The sequence below is a fragment of the Hippopotamus amphibius genome, chromosome 10 (assembly GCF_030028045.1).
Source record: "Hippopotamus amphibius kiboko isolate mHipAmp2 chromosome 10, mHipAmp2.hap2, whole genome shotgun sequence".
NCBI classification, from domain to species: domain Eukaryota; kingdom Metazoa; phylum Chordata; class Mammalia; order Artiodactyla; family Hippopotamidae; genus Hippopotamus; species Hippopotamus amphibius.
The window spans coordinates 11,397,740-11,416,926 of record NC_080195.1 but is presented as its reverse complement, the minus strand read 5'-3'; the positions used below and the strand labels follow the sequence as shown (position 1 = coordinate 11,416,926).

Genomic DNA, 19,187 nt, shown 5'->3' with positions numbered 1-19,187 from the left:
GCTTACCTATCACAATGGTATTGAATGACACCTGCTCCACATTTTTCCCATCATTATAAAAAGCCAGATGCCAGATTCCAGAATCCAAGTACTGGATGAAGCCGGCCTCGTGGAGACTGACGGACCTCGCCTGTCGCCCAGCTCTTTCGGACTCAAGCAGGTTCCGCTGCTCTCGTGCAATCAGCCTGCTGCCATCCAGCAGTTCCACAAAGTCGTACTGAGGGTGAGAACGAGGGGAACTGTTTAGTAGTCGGAACTCGTACGGTTGTAGCTGCTCCTCGCTTTCCTTGTCAAAATTTTCTCCTTTGCTCTAATATAAGCACAATGGTAGAAAAAAGTTCCTCATTGACAGGTCTTCTAGGCACTGCATTTACAAGGGTGATGGCGATTACCTACTGCACACCAAATACCATTGTTGTATTTAAACACCATAGACAATTTCTTCCCGTGATGCACAAAATGGTTTCCAAACTTATTTAATTCTTCTGACTGACAAAAAGTTTGTGAGATTACACAACAGACTTGTGGTTGCCTAGATAGGGAGGGGGATTGGTGGAGGGATAGATTGGGAGTCTGGGATTAGCAGACGCAAGCTATTACACATAGGATGGATACACAAGGTCCTACTGTATAGCTCTATTCAGTATCCAGTAATAAGCCATAATGGAAAAAAATATGAAAAGAATATATATGTATAACTTTGATGTACAGAAGAAATTAACACAACATTGTCAATCAACTACACTTCAATAAAATTATAAAAAAATTTTTTTTCAAAAAGTTTGTGAATTTAGGCAGTTTGGGGATACAACCATAAACCTATACCATTCCAAACCCAGCACCTCTATTTTAGTTAGACTATTAGATGATCTCTTAAAATCATCTCCTACTTAATACTCAAGTAGTAGCCACTGCTACTGAACATGTACTCTGTGTCAGGATTATTTTCAATCCTCACAGCAACCCTTCTAGGAAGGCATTCATGTTTACACTTTAAAGATGAAGGAAATTGAAACCTGAGAAGCTCGAGCAGGCTCAGAGATCTGGTCAGTGCTGCAGGTGGTACGTGAACTCCAGGGCACTTTGCTCCCAATCTGGAGCTGTTTTTGTTACCCCACTCCACCCCCCTCGGTGCCACTGATGTAACCGTTGCAAGCACCATGGAGAAAGCCGTGGATGTGTACGTAGGTACAGTTAGATTCAAAACATATAATAAGATGCCTTTACATCTTTGATCAGAAGTCTAAAAAAATTAAACAATGGAGGAGTTCTGAAGGGATGGTCCAATTATTACCATAAAGTCAATCATCATCAAACTTAATTTTTGTTTTAGCAAGATTAATCATGAACATTGGGTAGCTGGAAGAATCTGGCTGGAGAATTCAAAGATAATTAAAAAAATATGGAATATGACTGGTAATACTAGTGAGGTAAAACTTTGTAACCAGAGATAATTCAGTGAATTTGGAAGATACTTCAAAGACTTTCCAACACAGTTTTAATAAACTTGTTAGACAACAGTTTCTTAAAAGTAGAATGATTCAGTGTCTATAGACACCCAGTTTTACTTTATTCCTGAGGTATGTATTTATGGTGAAAAGTACACTACAGCACTAAATATATACATTATTAATGCTACAGCACTACACATGTGAATTTTCAATATTCTACTTTCTGATAGATTCCCTAAATGGAATTTCATCAGAGGTCTATTTAAGGAAAGGTTTTTTATAATGAATCCCTAATATAATCAAATTGAAAAAAAAATCAGTCGGGATTCTGAGATTAAATACACACAGTTAAATACATTGCCCCTGTACACAGACCTCTTACTGTTACGACTGGACAGAATTTAGAATATCTAATTCAGCTTCTAATATATTAAATTTTAAATTTAAATCTAAAAGCATTTTTTTTTGGTTATTTTTTGTAGTCAAACTGCATTAAAACATCATTCAGCTGTGAGAAATATACAAAAAAAGCCATAACATGATTAGCATTTGAACATTTTTTTTCATTTACATCTTATGAGGATGAACATAATGACTGGTGTGGATATTTGAGCTACAAACATTTCACTGGAATTGTGTTCCAAAGTTATCAGAGGAAATTCATTCAGCATGTTTGAAAGGTGCCTCTATCTCAAATAAGCCATTTTCTCATCAGATTTCAATACTTGTATGAGCATGGCAAAAAGACAAGAAAAAGTTTCTTTTTGTGGTCCCATTGCATATAAACATTTTTTCCACTTAACATAAACACAGTAACTGAAAAAGTGAAAGGGAGGAAAATCTCAAATTTTAGTAGGTCTTTCAAGCCCTATTAATAGTCACCTTTATCACAGAAATCACCATTCTGCATCAGATTATGAACAATAAAATAAGGCTAGCGTGGTAGGCGTGATGGTGGTGGTGGGGCATAGCTGATGGCTGTTGAGTATCTACCCAGTTCTAGGCTCTTCTTTGGGGGCATTTCACACACAACCTCAGGAGGATATTCAAATACCTAAAGACAAGTTCTCTAACACTATTAGTTACCTTTTTTTTTTTTTTTTTTTTGGGCCCCAGGGCGGCATGTGGGATCTTAGTTCCTCACCCAGGGATGGAACCTGCGCCCCCTGCAGTGGAAGCCCAGAGTCTTAACCGCTCGACCGCCAAGGAAGTCCCCCTATTTGACACTAAAGCTATCTCTGTGAAAAGGAAACAAATTATATGGAATAGAGGAGGAAGCGATTTGAGAGACCACCTGATTCAACTGCTTCATTTCACAGATAGACACTGAGGCACAGGGAAGTTAGATCTGTTCACGGTCACGAGGTCAGAAAGTGGCAGGGCTGTGTGCTCAGGAACCCAGGTTTCCGACTCCCATTCTAAAATAGGCTTCATGCAAATGCACTTAAACAATACAGTAGTCTGTTAACTGTAAAGCGTTAAATTGCTTCCTTAGGCTTCTAACTGTCCAGGAGAATGAATTGAGCATCAGGGAGAAGAAAGTCAATTGATTCCTTGGCAACAATCATATGGACAGTTTTATAAAGGGTCACAAAGACTTTCAAAACTCAAGTGATTATTCTGAATGGTTGGCCAGTTTTAATTATTTCAGGTTGATTTATTTAACGCTCCCCAGAAACAGAGAAATGTTCAATTTGGGCTGCTTTATAGCATATTTCATGTTTAAACACTGAACTCAGAAACAGTTGTTTGCTCTGCTGATCCTGAATAAACTAGAGGAAGGAACTCTAATAACTGTGGAGCTTAAGAAAATGCATAACCTACTTAAACACATATATTGTGGGAGAAAAGAAAAGTGGATATCACGTATACTGTGTTTAAATACCAGAAGAATTATGAGAAAACCTGAAATTATGCCTTTTATTCCCTAGTCTTATATGGTATATATAACTTGCAAAAAGTCAACCCTTAATCTTTAAATAAAACTTTAAAGAAGTGCCCAATGCATTAGACAATTTTGTTTCCTGCAATTAATTTTTGGAATTTATAGGTTACAAACTTGCTGTTGTACTTAGAGGTATGTTTCTTGAGTTATACAAAAATAATTTAATCATGTACATGATTCCAATGGGGGGAATTTTTTTTTTTCTATTTCACTGGACTATTGCTCTACTAAATTCAATCTATCTGCTATAAATGAAGTCATAGAGGGCCACTTCCATTCAAGAAAATCCAATTATTACATCTTAGTAGTGTCACCTATAACATGAACTAGTCAAATGTAATTGTAACCTAAAATTAAAATTGGACCCTAGTACACTATAAGAGGTATTTGATATGTAAGCATGAAAGACATTACTTTAACAATGTAGATATGAAAAATGTTAAATCAGAAAAGTAAATACACCAAAGCATGACATTCAAAAACTTCATAGCTGTATGATTTATATATGTATGTGACACTTTCCCTGATCCATGACATTAGAGAGAGCATGTCCAATTTTCTTATCTTTTTTAAAGATATTTTTATTAGTATATGGATCAATTTTTCTCTGTACTTTATATTCTGAGGTTATAGAAAAAGCATTTCTCACAAAATTACATAATATAAAGCTTACGTGAAAATCCTCTGGTCCTCACTTTATACATCAAATTGAAATCAGCATGAAATTCCATGAGTAAATAAACTGATTTTCAAGCATAATTTTAAGCTCATCTAATTGTCAGTTTTAATTAACCATCTATTACATTTTTGGAATTCCTGATTTTAGAAAAAGTGTGGGCTCCAGTTTCACAGTGGACAATTTTTAATAATTTCTTGTAGACATAATGGCACCTCTTTAAACCACAATTTCCAATTTATTTACCCTGAGCCAATATTAGATTATGAAAAAGTCTGTGGGATTATTGACCTGTGACAGTTGTGAGGTGATTTTCATAAAAGCAAATTGACTTTAAAGTTCTCTGAATCTATGATATAGGGGTATTTGGATTGTTTTAAGTAATGTCATCATCCTTGATGATCTAGGAAAGCTCTTTGCCTCTGTATTTCAGTGTTCATCATATGTAGACGAAGAATCATGGCTTGAGTCGATAATGTTTATATCATCATATTTCTGTTTATGTTCCCATAATTTCTTTACAAAGAGTAAATCTGACATAAAGTAAAAAGTATATATTTTCAACAGAATGAACACATGTTTGAGATGAATATGTCACGTATCTATTTCATGAAAGGAACATGATCTTTTGGAAATGATCACAGAATCTTTCTAAAACACGTCGAAAATCTGTGGTGTTTTACTACCTATTCAGATAATGTTCAATATTCATCAGGTTACTCACAAACTCTGCACATTTTACTCAGTCAATAATGATTAAAGCAAGTCAGGAAGAAAATGCTGTTCTTCCTACTAATTCAAAAATCTCAAGGTAAGTGTCACCTATATTGAAAATTCTTTTCACTGTAAGAGATCAGTGAGAAAGTGGTCCAACAGTTAAACAGCTGAACTTAAGAAACAGAATGACTTTAAAAATGTAAACTAGCACTTTTCATGTTATTGGTAACAGAGCCTACCTGAGTATGGGAAGGTGGTAAGCCTTTTCGGCCATATACTCCAATCAATGCATCTTTCTGAAGAGAGATATTGAACTTAAGAAACTGTGGCTGGTCAATAAAGAGCTGTGATCTCCAGAAGATCCCAGGAGGAACCTCTTGAATTGCTCTTCTGCCAATATCAAGTTCTCCGGAATCTATGGTGTTATTTTCTTGTGTAAATCCACCTAATTTTCCTGAATGTAAGAGATCCAGTGAAAAAGAACAAAAAATTAAAAAGAAACAAAACCAAAAAACAAAACAGCTTTCTGACTTTCAAAAAGTTCTTTTTACTTAAACGCTCAGAAATTTCATTTTCTCCTGATAAATGAAATGCTCTTATTTATTTCTAATTTTCCCTTTAAAAGGTTTCTCTTTGTTAGATATTGTTCAACTAACTCCTATTTAGCATATCCTTTAAGATATTTTAAGTCAATATCCCTTTACTTCCCCCCAAGGCATGCCTATTACTGCAACTGTTTCACACCTACACGCTTTCTTGAGCACCTGAAACATAATTACCTTACGAATTATATCTGTTGTTCTTTCTTGGGAGAGATTAAGTCTGGTATTTTACCAGTCATTCTAAACATACCATAACCCTGGCAAAGTGTAAATTAAGTCGGAATGGATCGTGGAGATTTCCAAATCAATCGTTAAGCAAACAACATAAACAATCAAAGGCACAGATTCCTGTAGTTCCCTCCAAACTATATTTTAGAATGAATGAAAAATCAGATGCCTGAGGGGCAGCCGAGATGGGGTGGGGGGACGCTATGAGGGGAAGGGAAGGAGGGATAAGTGTACGTTCTCACCAAGTTTTAATGTAGGCTGCCACAACTTTCCCTCTTTCTTGTGGTCCTTATCTCAAAGTCACCTTCAGCCTTCTGCTCTCAGTGACCTTCAACGTGTTGAGAACAGAAAGTCTCCATTCCCTGGATCTCTGCCCCCTGTTAGAGACCACCTCTTTCCCGGTTTTAGGAAACAGATCCAAGAGTCCGCCTTTTTGGTATGTCTCCCCCTCCTTCCTTCGTTGTTAATTAAGGTTCTTTTTCATTCTGAGGGGGTTAGTAATAAAGAGGGTTTTATAATTTGCCTGAAATGGACCCCAAACCACATTCTCTCTTATTCCATGGAAAGGGTCCATGAACATGAAGGAAAAGAATGAAAGTGGGCAAATTATCCTCTATCATGTCAATCTTTTTGAAAGTCACAACGTTGACTTACTACTGAATTTGTCTTTTTAAGAACATTGATCTGAATATTAATATTCTATGTAATATATTACATAACTTGTATAATATCTATTATACAAAACCCTCCAGGCAAGTTGTGAATTCAAAATTTAGATGACTTCATTTCAAATTGGAGAGTTGTGAACTATTTTATTTTAATGATAGAGGAGAGTTTTCCATCTATGAAGAGCTATTAATTTACCATTGAGTTCATTTTGGAGCGTTTACTAAAGACACAGAATTGTAGGTATTAAGAAGAAATATAGAGAATGGAATTTTAGAGATTATCTAATCTGGCTTTGATGGCCTCTGCCTTCAAGCAACTAGTTACCTGGTTGGGAAGACAACACCTACAAACTAATAAATTAAATGACCTGAAGATATATACTAAACCTCTGACACTAGACCTCATCTATAAAAAGGGGCAAGTCATAATGCAATCACAGGACTACTGTAAGGATTACATGAGGTAGTCTATATAAAGCACTTGGCTCTGAGTAGGTATTAAATGAATGGACGACATAAATAAGTTTGTCATGGGAATAATGAAAGCTAAGATTGGAAAAGGAAAAATGATATTAGATGGTGGAGGCCCCTGAATGCCAGGGTAAAGAATTTGGTCTTTATACTCCATGTTCCTGAATTTTTGTATTTTCGACTCTATCAAAGAGCATTATTTCAACCCTTTCCTGAAGGTAGGAATATATGTATACACATACATATATGAGAGTGAGTCAAAAATTACCTGCACTCTTGCTGTAGAATTTATTTTAATTACTTTTAGAAGAGACAAATACACCATTTTTCAACACACTTCCCTTGATTTTCAATACACTTTGTCCATCTGTCAACAAGCTTTCGTATTCCCTCATTAAAAAATGTTTTAGGCTGAGCCGCGAGCCACGAATGCACTGCTGTCTTCACACCTTCATCACAAGTGAATCTTCGTCCTCGTAGGGCTGCTAACAGTAGTGTGAACTTCCTAGAACTTCTCTATCCATTCGTACGCACTTCTTCACAACGAAACACTTTCTCCATACTGTGCACAAAGTCTTTGATAAATAACGGCACCAGGTATACCCTCAGATCACAAAAAAACGAATCACTGCACGCTGTTCTTCTTTCATGCAAATCACAAGTGGGGCATCCATTTTTGCTCGCACCACACTTACGCATCAACTGATGTAACACATTCACACCTGCACAGCAGTGACTGGGGAGACAGCAGCCTTGAACAGAAAGTGCTGATAAGGCAGTGTGGCCAACAGAAGTTTTAATATAACTGGAATGCAGGTAATTTTTGACTTACCCTCGTATAAGCATTCTGTTACCCTGCATATAATTTACGGCTTGTTTTAAAAATAGATACTTGAAATAGAGTTAATACGGGTAAATTATATTTCACTGCTACAAAGGCACTTATTTGTTCCTATGTTGTGTGTGTGTGTGTGTGCGCATGTGCACGTGTGCACAAGTGGTCAGGAGAAACAGAATTCAAGATTAATAAGGAACATGCCTTTTGACCACAGATGTTTATGTTAGATATCCAGGTTATAGCCATTAAGGTCTAGAGTAATTCACAACAAATCACACTTATGGATAAGTGTGACGCTTGAGGGAGAGTGTATTACTAGTGAGTGTTGGGATTCTTTTCTACCTGGACTACTGTATCCTATAATGACACATGACCATCAGGTGCAAAGGACAGCTATAGCTAAACAGAGACCCATTAAAGGCTGTGAACAGGTGAAAGGTGACATGAACTCACTGTCTCATGGACATTAAAATGCAGTAGTTTGGGAAGCCTGGAAGTGAAGAGATGAGTTAGGATACAGTTGCAATAACCTAGGCAGGAGGCAGGAGGGGGCTGTACAAGAAGGGTTACGAAAACATCATTTATAGTTTCACTTCCTCTCTTTTTTCCTAATGTCCATAATCATGTTAGTTAACAGTCCTTCACCTACCAGATCTATTTTAGTTGAACTAATTTACTAATATAAAATGCTCTTGAAAATAAAAGTTCAAAATAGGGTTATAGTAATCATTGTAATTTTTCATGTATTAACTCACAGACTAAAAATGGTGCATCATTCATTGAAATTTAAAATATTTATCTTATGATATTAATACATATTCATTTTAGCAAAATTAGAATATATAAATTAAAAGATAAAAAATATAACCCTACACTCAGAGATCTGCATAATTCCAAAATTATATGTTTTATAGACTTATCCATATAATCCTTGCTTTTTATTAAAACAAATCTTTATTTCAAATTACTAGGTTTTAAATTTATTTGTCTATTCCATATAAAATCAGGGTAGCTCACTGAAACCTACCAGAGAATCTGCTTAGCTTTCAATTTTAGGACATTAAATTATACTTTTAAAAAAATTCATTTATTTTGGGTGTGTTGGGTCTTCATTGCTGCGAGGGCTTTCTCTAGTTGCAGCGAGCAGGGGCTACTCTTCATTGCAGCGCACAGGCTTCTCATTGCGGTGGCTTTTCTTGCTGCAGAGCATGGGCTCTAGGCATGCCAGTTTCAGTAGCTGCGGCACTTGGGCTCAGTAATTGTGGCTTGTGGGCTCTTGAGCGCAGCTCAGTAGTTGTCACGCACGGGCTTAGTTGCTCTGCGGCATGTGGGATCTTCCTGGACCAGGGCTCAAATCCGTGTTCCCTGCATTGGCAGGCGGATTCCTAACCACTGTGGCACCAGGGAGGTCCCAAATTATACTTATTTTTATTAGGAAGGAATGACCAGCTTTGTGTGCCATGGATACTCTAACATAACATTCTCATGTTATAATTTACTATAAATTCCTAATAAGTTTCTGTCTTTTGGTTGACTTCCACATGATACTATTTTTAAAATACCAAATACAACAGTAGTTCTTTTTTCCACTAAGATCTGTTAGTACACACAATCATATTTAAACAAGAAATCGTTCATGTTTGGACTCATTCCTTATGTTCACACGTTTCTAAGGCTATTATTATACTTTATTGTTAATGAGTTCTATCGTTGTTATCTGATGCTTATGTGACTTAATCTACCTTCTGGTCTTGGTCCTATCTACTGTTGCTATAAATGGTTTTTAGTAGTTTTACAGTATACCCATACTTTGAGAGCTGGTAAGCATTAACTGGTGCTAATCCCACAACTGTTTTTCCAAAACATCATATTTGCCCGAGAGCATTAGCTTCAGAAACAGTAATCAAGTTCTGACTTTTAGGGTTTCAGGTTTTGCTTTGTTGCTTTTTCCATATCCTGATTTTGAGGTGGTAAAATCTTTCTCACTGAAATGATATGTGTACCCACTGTTGGGTCAATAAGAGTATCTACTTATCCAGTTAGTCCCATAGCTAATTTAACAGGTGGCTTTTTCAGAAAGAAGGTTCTTTCCATTTGTAAGACAAAATAACCAAGGTTGAGTGGATGTGCCTGAACGGGGCAGCAGCAGTTGTGATCACTGTTCTCTTGTCTACGTGCAATGAAAAAGCTTCGTAGAATCTCAGAGTTCAAGTGCCCTTGGAGGTCATTTAGTCCAGGAGTCTTCAAACAAAAGAGTAGTCATACCCTTAGGGAACATGAGGACTTTCCAATGAGGAAAAAGGGGTATTTTATGGGAATTAATTTCTAGAATCTCAACAACTTCCATATGTAGACTTCCTTTGCAACAGACAGGCATGCCTCTCACAGACCCAGGATCTTTCGTTAATACACGGTCTTAGAACATAAAGTTTCCAGTGTGTTAAACCGGCAAAATTGAAGGTATTTTTGTTGTTGAAGCCTCCTTTAGTCAAGATACCATCAACCAAAGATAGGGCTTTAGGATTTTTCCCGTCTTATGTGTACTTCTATCAAAGGCAAAGTGTGGTGAAGTTAAGAAATGCAGTCTTTAAGACTGTTGTCTGATGTATCAGGAGGGAGGGAGAACATTTTTGTTTCATGCCCTCATCACCCACCCAGCCATTGTCTATGAATACTTTTCATCTGCAGAGGAGTTTCATGATTGCAAAGAAAACATCAATAAAGTAAGAAATATTAAAGGCAACAATGCCTTCTTTAATCCAATTGTCAAACTCCTGGCAAGGATTTGGGCTTTATCCATCTCTCTACTGCCTGCCGAGCATAGGAATTCTGAGCTGAGGTGATTGTGACAAAACATACGTTAATTTATTTGAACTGAAAAAACAAGTCAGATTTTTTCTGACAGAAAGTGAGTTTGATTTTAATGAGAACTAGCTCTGCCAATACATTATATAGTGGGTATTCCTCATAAATTATATGAGCTAATTAAATAGATTGAAAGTATATAATATAAAAGCATTCAAAAGAGATTATAACAAAAGTAAATGAAAATGAACAATAGTTCCATTTTCCAGTCCATTCTGCACATATCAGATAAAATAAAGTGCCGTTAAGTAAAAGAATAAGAGATATAATTAGTAGTATGTATTTTGCTAAGCTTTGGTGAGGCCTCTTCTGGTCTTTGCCATGGAAAGTGAGAAATCGGACTGATTTGAAGAACTGCATAACGAATCTTTTTGAAAGCAGGTAGTTGCCAATTTTTTGCTTTCAATCATACTGAAGAAGTGTGATGAAATTGACAGCTTGCAGACCACTAAATATACTTATTGGAAATAGATCACAGTGTGATTTTTTAACATATGACTAATAAAGATTTCAAATAATTGAATGGCATCCTTCTAAAAAAATTCTTCCATTCCTATCTGCTTATTTTGTAGCAAGGTTTCTTATGTTTATACTCATAACAAAGGAAAACAGGAATAGAATTGATACTGAACCTTGCTTTGCTCTTATAATAAGAATGTTCATCAGTGAATACATAAACTATTTGAAAAAGTCCCCATTCATCTCATTCAGAAGTATTTTTAATACATTTTCACATTTTATATTTAATAATTATCAAAATGCTCAACATATTTATATCATAATTAGGTTGATTTCATCCAAATATGTTCAACTAATAATTGTAAACAAAATTCAATGCAGAATAAAACAGATTTTTTTAAAACACTGAAGAGTATTATGGTTGCTGGAAATAAAATTCAATTTAAGTTTGTACACATATTTTGTTTCAGAGGCACAAGAACAAAATAGCTTGAAGATCACTGATCTAGTCTAGTGTTTCCTATGAAATGTGAATCTCATTTTTAAGTGCCTACCAATCTCTATTTGCTTCAAATTATTACACTATTTAGAATGGATTTATTTTGAATTAAAGTCTCAGAGTGTGTGTTTTCTAAAAAGTTGATGCCAACCTGACCCTGTCATTATAATCAGTGATGTAGAGATATAAGGACATCACAGATTTTTCTCTGCTTAAATCCACGGAACCGGCACAAATATTAGTATTTGTGAAGGGGCTTGTCTCTTTAAATTCTGCACTGTTGCTTTTCAAGTCATGGTCCTCCTCTAATTTGGCCAAGTCAAGTGTGGTCATTCCCGTTAGCATTTTCAAGTGCTCTTTATTGATTGTAAACACACCTGGAAGTCAGCGCGCCAATGACACCGTTTGATAAACTTGTAAATACTTGGACAACCTTTTCCTCTGAAGCTCATCAGTCCTCCTAGATGAAAGCCTGGAAACAGATGTCTTTCATCATGTCCTGAATTCCAGAAAACTTTGGCTTCAGAGGAAATAAAAGGAGGGCCAGTTTTCATGCTATCCATCCTCCCTTACTGAGATCACTCCATCCTTAAGCCCCCAGAGTCTGAACCTGGGAATGATCATAGGAAACACTAAGGTTGTCTGTAGGTTTTACTAAGAGAAAAGGGGAGGAAAGATGGAGGGAAAAATAGATAGGGCAACAGAGTGCCCTGTAGTTATTCTAAACTCAAAGCGTGTGGGTTAGGAATCAAACCAATTAAAGCCTTCACAGTAAGAGTGAGATGTACCACATCTTCAAACACAATAAAGTATCATCCTGAAGATTTTTTTCCAGCCTGTCCTGTTGTGCCTCAATGTGGGAGCCACTAGCCATCTTTTCACCCACTAACTGTGATTTTTTCTTTCATCAGTAAGTATGCGCCACAACAGTCTTAATGTCTTAAAATACAGTTGTCAGAGTGTGAAAACATAAAGAGACTGAGTACACAAGGCTATTGTTATTCCTCTCCTTCTTATGTGATACCTAGTTTATATGAAAACACATCAGTAAAGTGGCATTTTTCAGATAACGCCTGTAAGAAACGACTTTGTATCTGAGGTATTTTACGAATAACTGTTTACCAACCCTAGATGTTATAAGGACAAAACAGAGTAGTATTTAAAATCATACCAGTAATTAGGAGGTTTGGTAACTGTTTGAGAATTATTTTGTGACATTAGAAAACCACCCAAAGTTACAAAATACTACATTTTTTGACCATAGATATCATGAATTTGCTGTCTGCATATCATGTGAGTAAATCAGCCTATAATGATTAAAATGGAAAGCCAGAAAATAAATCCAGCTGTGAAAGTCTGACTCAATTGCTGAGGAAGGTAAATGATAATATTTTAAGTCCCACAGAGGCACGAATAATTAAGACGTCAGGAAGTAAGGTTGGGCATTTATAGACAATCAATAGCCCCTCCAATTCTATGACCTAACCTTGCATTCACACCCTGACTTTGAGATCTCTGAGAGAACATATCTTTTTATAAACAACCACATGCCATAACTTAACATTGTGGATACAGAGTGTTACATCAGAAGCTAAGTGAATTAAAACATTACCTTGCAAACACAGTTTAATGGACAAAATCAATATAGCACCTAATTAAGGAACTATTATACAATGCAACAACATAAATACTGTACACAATATTGAATAAAACTCAATGCTCTCACAGCCCTGTTAGCCCCATTTCTTCAATTCACAGGCAATCTTGAACTTGCTATAAAATCTAATTATCTGAAATTGGCTAGTATTTGAGAAAACTCATACATGATGAACAACAATGGAAAATTTAAAAGCAATCTGAATTATTTTGTTTAAAGAGGATGAATCACGGATATGTAGGTTTTCAATTTGTACTCATACAAAAGGAGTTTTTTGTTGCTGAGATTTAATTGACATACTCCCTTATATTAGTTTCATATGCAAAACATAATGACTCGTTATTTGTACCTACTGTGAAATGACCTGACCACCACAATAACTCTACCATACATACTTACCATTTTTTTCATGTGTGATGAGAACTTTTAAGATCTGCTCTCTCACCACTTTCATATAGACGATAGAGTTTTATTAACTATGGTCACCATGCTGTACATCACATTCCATGACATTTATTTTAAAACTCGAAGTTTTAAAGGAGTTTTTCTCTCTTTCTTTCTTTTTTTTAATTGGAGAAGTCATTTGCTAGAGTTACACTAACCAAAATTTGTGGCCTTGATTTTGTCTTTTACTATCCCAAATTATCCTATGCTAAATTTTAGCATCTGTCTTATTGCTCCTTTCCAGTAAAACTAGTGTGAAATGTCCTGCCATGGGATCCTCTACTTTCCCCTGTTGTGCATTTTCGAATTCCCTGGGATTGCATGCTTGAATCCGGCCTTGCCTGGCAATTCACATGCTCTGGGAACAACAAATGTGACTTTTTTCTCACTGCTATGTTCTCAGAACCTTGCTCTGCGCATGGCACATAATAGTACATGCTCAATAAATACGCAGAATGAATGAACACTAGGCATTCAAAGGAGGATTAAGGAATAGATTCCTTCCATAAAATCCAAATAACTAAAAATACAAATAACTAATGATAGGTATTTCTAATATTGCTCTAGAGGATATGTTGACTCTGAGTTAAGGATCTACATTCTTAAGAATTTTGCTACAAATACAAGTACGTACTCTTGAATTGCAAAAAATAGTTAAGTAATAGTTACCGACAGGTATCCACTACTTATCATGTTCCAATCACTGCTTGGCCTCCTACATGCATTAAGAAATGTTAACCTCACTACTACCCTATGAAGAAAGAGGAGGTTAAAGAAGGTAATTTGCTTAAAGCCACCCAATGAGTGGCACAACTTTAATCCTTAACTGCTATGCTGTACCAACATTTGCTTTGTGTACAGTTTCTGCAAGGCACTGTGTTGGGCCCTTTATATACTTTATACCATTTAGTCATACTATTTTCATTCACTCATTGGACAAATACTTATTGAGCATCTATTGCCTGCCTAAAAATGTGCTGAGCGCTTTGAACAGAGAGGTGGAAAAATAGTGTGACTTACACTCTAGCAAAGAAGACACACATTAAATAGTAATAATGATAAGCGCTAACATTTTTCAAGCATTTACTATGTACTCTACACCATTTTAAGTATTTACATTGAATACTCAAGACCGTTCTAATCGATGAGAAAACTTAAGCACAAGGACACTATATATATATAGTAACTTGTCTCAAGTGTCAAAGGCATTAATGATCAGAACTATTGTAGGATATGAAACCAGGTGGTTTGGCTCAAGACCCTATAACCTTTAACTCTCTGCTCTATTGTTTCGATGCTATAGTATGGTGTGACAAACAGCCAGATTGTGGAGAACCCTGTAAGTCATCTAAAGGCATTTGATCAGAATCTAGGTCATTGAAGGGTGTCAAGTAGGGTACTGATATATACTCATTCTTCAAATCTAAGAATGGATGAACATCCCAGATAGAAGGTGGCTTCTATAATCCAGGTGAGAGGTGATGGGATCCAGGAGATACTGTGGAGTTAGAATTGACAAGGACCTGATGACTGATTGAACAGAGGAGGTGAGAGAGCAGGAGGAGCCAGGCATGACCCCTAAACTTCTGGCCCAGGTAAGTAGGTGAATGATAATGCAATTTCCTGATATAGAAAGAAAGGCAAATTTAGAAAGAAAGATGGTGGGCCAGTTGTGTTTTCCAAAGATGGTCACAACATCTTCCATCCCACGTCTCCTTATGCAATGTGTCCTTACCATTTCCCCAGTCAAGAGTGGGAGTTTAATTCTCCATCTTATGAATCTAGGCTCATCTTACTGACTTTTTGATCAACCAGATATGATGGAAGTGACATCCTGGAATGTCCAATGTTCTAGGTCATAAGAAGCCTTGTAACTTCTATCCAGGCTTCTTGGAATGCTCCCTCTGGGGACACTCCTCTTCAGAATTTGTGCTCTGAGGAGCCCAAACCAAGTGGATGGCCAAGTTTAGATGTTCCAGTCGACAGAGAGCATCAACGGCCAGCCCTGTGAGTGGGTTACCTTGAATTTCAGTTTAGTGGCGCTTTCAAACAGACCAAGTGACATCTGAAAGCAATTTCATGAGAGATCCAAGCAAAAATACAAAAATTGCCCAGTTAGTCCACAGAACCTTGAGAGAGGGTAACAAATTGTTCTTTTCAGCCACTGGATTTTGGCGTGGCTTGTTAGGCAGTAATAGATAACCAAATTAGTTGTTGGGTTCAGTTTTAGACGTGTCGAGTTTGAGATGCTTGGAAGACAGCCCACGTGGGGATGTTCTAAACTTACTTGGATAGATTTTTCGTACTTGATGTCTGGAGCTCCATGAGAGAGATCTAGCCTGCACTTACTGATCTGGGAGCACAAAGAATGTAACATAACACATAGCACATGGAACATAACTGAAGTCAGAGAGTGGATGTGAGCACCCAGAGAGATTATATTCTGAAAAGAGCAGAGTTCTGAGTAACAGCAATGTCTGGGGATTGACTAGAGGAAGAAGAGTCAACTAAACAAACTGAGGAGTCACTGTCCAAAAAGTCAGGAGGAAAGTGGATGTGGTATTACAGAAGCTAAGGAAAAGGATATTTCAATTAGAAGTGATAGGCTACCTATTAAATGCAACCAAGAGCTCAAATGTGATAAAGAGTGAATTGATAAAGAGTGATGTGATAGAGTATCAATTGATGCTATTGACAGGACAATTGATAACTCGAGAAGATGCGAGTGGTGGTGGCAGAGGACAGTCATGAGGAAGGAGCCTGAAGAAGCCACACTGTCACAGGAGTAAGTGGAAGGTGAAGCTGTGACTACAGTGGGTATACACACCATGTTCCAGAAGGCTGTCTATACGGGGAGAAGAGAAAGATGGGGTGGGGCAGGAGTAGAAGGTAGACCCAAGGATTTTTCTTAAAGACTTGAGAGACCTGGGAATGTTCAAATGTTGATTGGAAGGTGCCAGTTGGTCGAGAAAGGAAATCTGGAAGATACAGAATGGGATCAAGAGCACTCATGAAAAGATGAGTAAGAAAAACATGGAAGGACAAATCTAGATACACATGGGAATGGAGATCTGTTTACAGGAAACTGAGGTTTCTCTTTTTTCTGTTGAATAGAACACAAGGTCATCTGCTGAGAGCTGAGGAATTGGAGTTTTGAGTATAATAGGAAAATTGGGAACAACTGTTGAGAAGTGCAGGGGAGAGAGTTTGCAAGGGAAACAGAGAAGGGCTGCCAGACTGGTTGAAGCTCGTTAGCCAAGAGATAGGTATTATTCCCTCTTTACATGGGAGGAAATTGAGGCTCAAAAAGGTTAAGTAACTTGCTCGAGGATACAGAGTAAATAGATGAAAGAGCTAGGATTTGAATATAGGCTGTGTGATTCTTTCCAGTACGTCAGGCTAAGCGAATTCCTCGATCCAGGGGAATAAGTTTAGTTTCTGGAAAGAGACTGGTGTTGGAACTAAAAACTTCATCCTTACCTCTTTATTCCCATTGCCCACTTCCATCAGTTTTGCCTGAGACCCCACACTTCTGACATCTCATCTCTAAAATCTGTAGCCAAAGACGGTCTCAGGAATAAGCAGGAAAGAATTATGGCATATAGTAGAAATTCTTCTTTTAAATACTAAATACCATTTAGAAGCGCTCGCTCAGTATTTATTTAAAAGTGAGCAGGCAGTTTACTGAACCCTTGGCACCATGATTGTTCCTTAGAATTGCATTTATAAAATAAGAATAAAATAGGACTGCATAAAGAAGAGTATGACATTAAGAAGCCACGAGGTGATTTTCCCATCATGCTCAGCACGGTTCCTTCTCCCAGTGAGCTTCGTTCAGAATCGCAAGGCTTTCTTAAGGGTTGTAATCTCCCAGAGTTTTCAGAGATGATGTGTCTGCTTCTCTGCACAGTTTATACAACCGAAGTAGTTCATGATAGTGCTTGGACGCAGCCAGTTCATCAGGGATGCTTAAAAGTAGTGTTTTTAAGGTGCCTTCCTGCTTGTAAAGAGAGTCCCATCCTGCCACCTGCACTCCAGGTCTATATATATTTAAGAGATACATACCAGAACCTTTACTTGAAAAAATGAAAATAAGAATTCCTTACCCATTTTAGGGCTACTTGAAAAATAACAAAGACAACAAGTGAGACTATCATTTAGGGCACACTTTGGACAAAGTCTGAGGCCCCGAGAGAGCCTTCTTTCCATAAAGAGAAATTCCTATGAACCCCCAGTGCAGTTGGCAGGCTGCAGGATCCGTTCTTCTCCAGGATATCGGACTCACTCTGGGGCATCTGTCATCTCCTCCTTATGTAGGAGGCCAGGACGATGGTCCTTCACTTACATGTATACAGTGAGTCCCCTACATACAAACCTTCATGTTGTGAACTTTCAAAGATGCAGGAGTGCATCGGGTTCTAGCAAAGAACCAGAACCTGTGCCATGAGCGCCAGGTGTGAGTGACCTTGCCGCTCGCCCTCCATCCCCTGTTCTTGCAGCTCTACCATCTCCCACCTCCAGTCAGCCACTCTCCTTGCCTGTTCACTCGATGCCAGCCCCTGTATGCCAGCTGTTGTATTGTACGACTGTCCTTTTCAAGGTACTGTGCTGTAAGATTATAAACGTTTTCTTTATTTTTTTGCGTTTATTTTTTATGTATTATTCATGTGAAAAGTATTATACACCTATTACAGTACAGTACTAAATAGCCAATTGTGTTAGCTGGGTACCTAGGCTAACTTTGTTGGACTTAGGAACAGACTGGACTTATGAACGCGCTCTCGGAATGGAACTCATTCGTGTGTAGGCGCCTTACTGTATACAGTTGCTCTACTGGCGCCCGTCAACTGCACCCAGTGTGTCCTGTGATCACACGGGGCCTTCGGTCCCTCTCAGGGAAGGGGACTTTCAGAGCTGTGTTTTTGAAACTGTGGCCCACAATCCTTTGTACACTGCAAAATTATCTGAGTGAGTTTCAACAACTAGCATTTGTGATAAATGGGAAATTCAATAAAGTAGAATAGAAAATCCCAGGAACCAACATCAAGGCTGTAGGAGGGTCTCTGCAGTCACAGCTTTCTCAGTTTCACGCTTTTCAAGGACTGTGACACTAATTAGCTGCATGCTATTTTCATTCTGATCACAAGAAAGGGTTCGGATGTTGTAAAATAAACGAAACGCCTACAACAAGCACTTTTCTCTTCAGTCTGTAAACGAGTTCCCTACATGTGTGGTTAAGAAGTGCTGTTTGACCATTTTCACAGGAACCATCCACTTTAAAAGACAGTCTAAGTTTCAGTCTCTATAAACCAAAAATAAATACTCTTAATTTCTGTGGAGTTCCTGGATCTGTTCATATGCGTGTTATCAGTGCATAAAAAAATCAAACAGTTGTTCAAAGTGATGATATTTCACTTAATTGAACTTTGCCACCAACAGTTTTAATTAGGCAAGCCTTTCTTCACTCCTCTTTAACCCACTGTGCACTGACTTCCACTGTGGCTGTCATCAGCACCTGACTACAGTTTTTTGGAACATATAGCACTTTGTATCAAAAGACTCCATACAGCGGTGGGGGGCGGTGGCGGTATTTATTATTACTGCGAAAATCTGATGTCTTCTAAAATCCCTCTGCCTCCGCAAGAAGGAAGAGGAGTGTCATAAAGT

The 19,187-nt window shown here is 37.5% G+C and overlaps 1 protein-coding gene across 1 annotated transcript in view; it reads right to left on the bottom strand.

Moving 5' to 3' along the window:
• The window catches only part of TENM3 (teneurin transmembrane protein 3), a 592,830-nt gene that overhangs the window by 117,359 nt on the left and 456,284 nt on the right, over positions 1-19,187 (bottom strand). Inside the window, exons 8-9 of the mRNA XM_057696894.1 lie at positions 5,029-5,243; positions 7-217 (exon numbers count right to left, since the gene is read on the bottom strand). Coding sequence (XP_057552877.1) covers positions 7-217; positions 5,029-5,243 — 426 coding nt within the window. The remainder of the gene's footprint in view (positions 1-6; positions 218-5,028; positions 5,244-19,187) is intronic.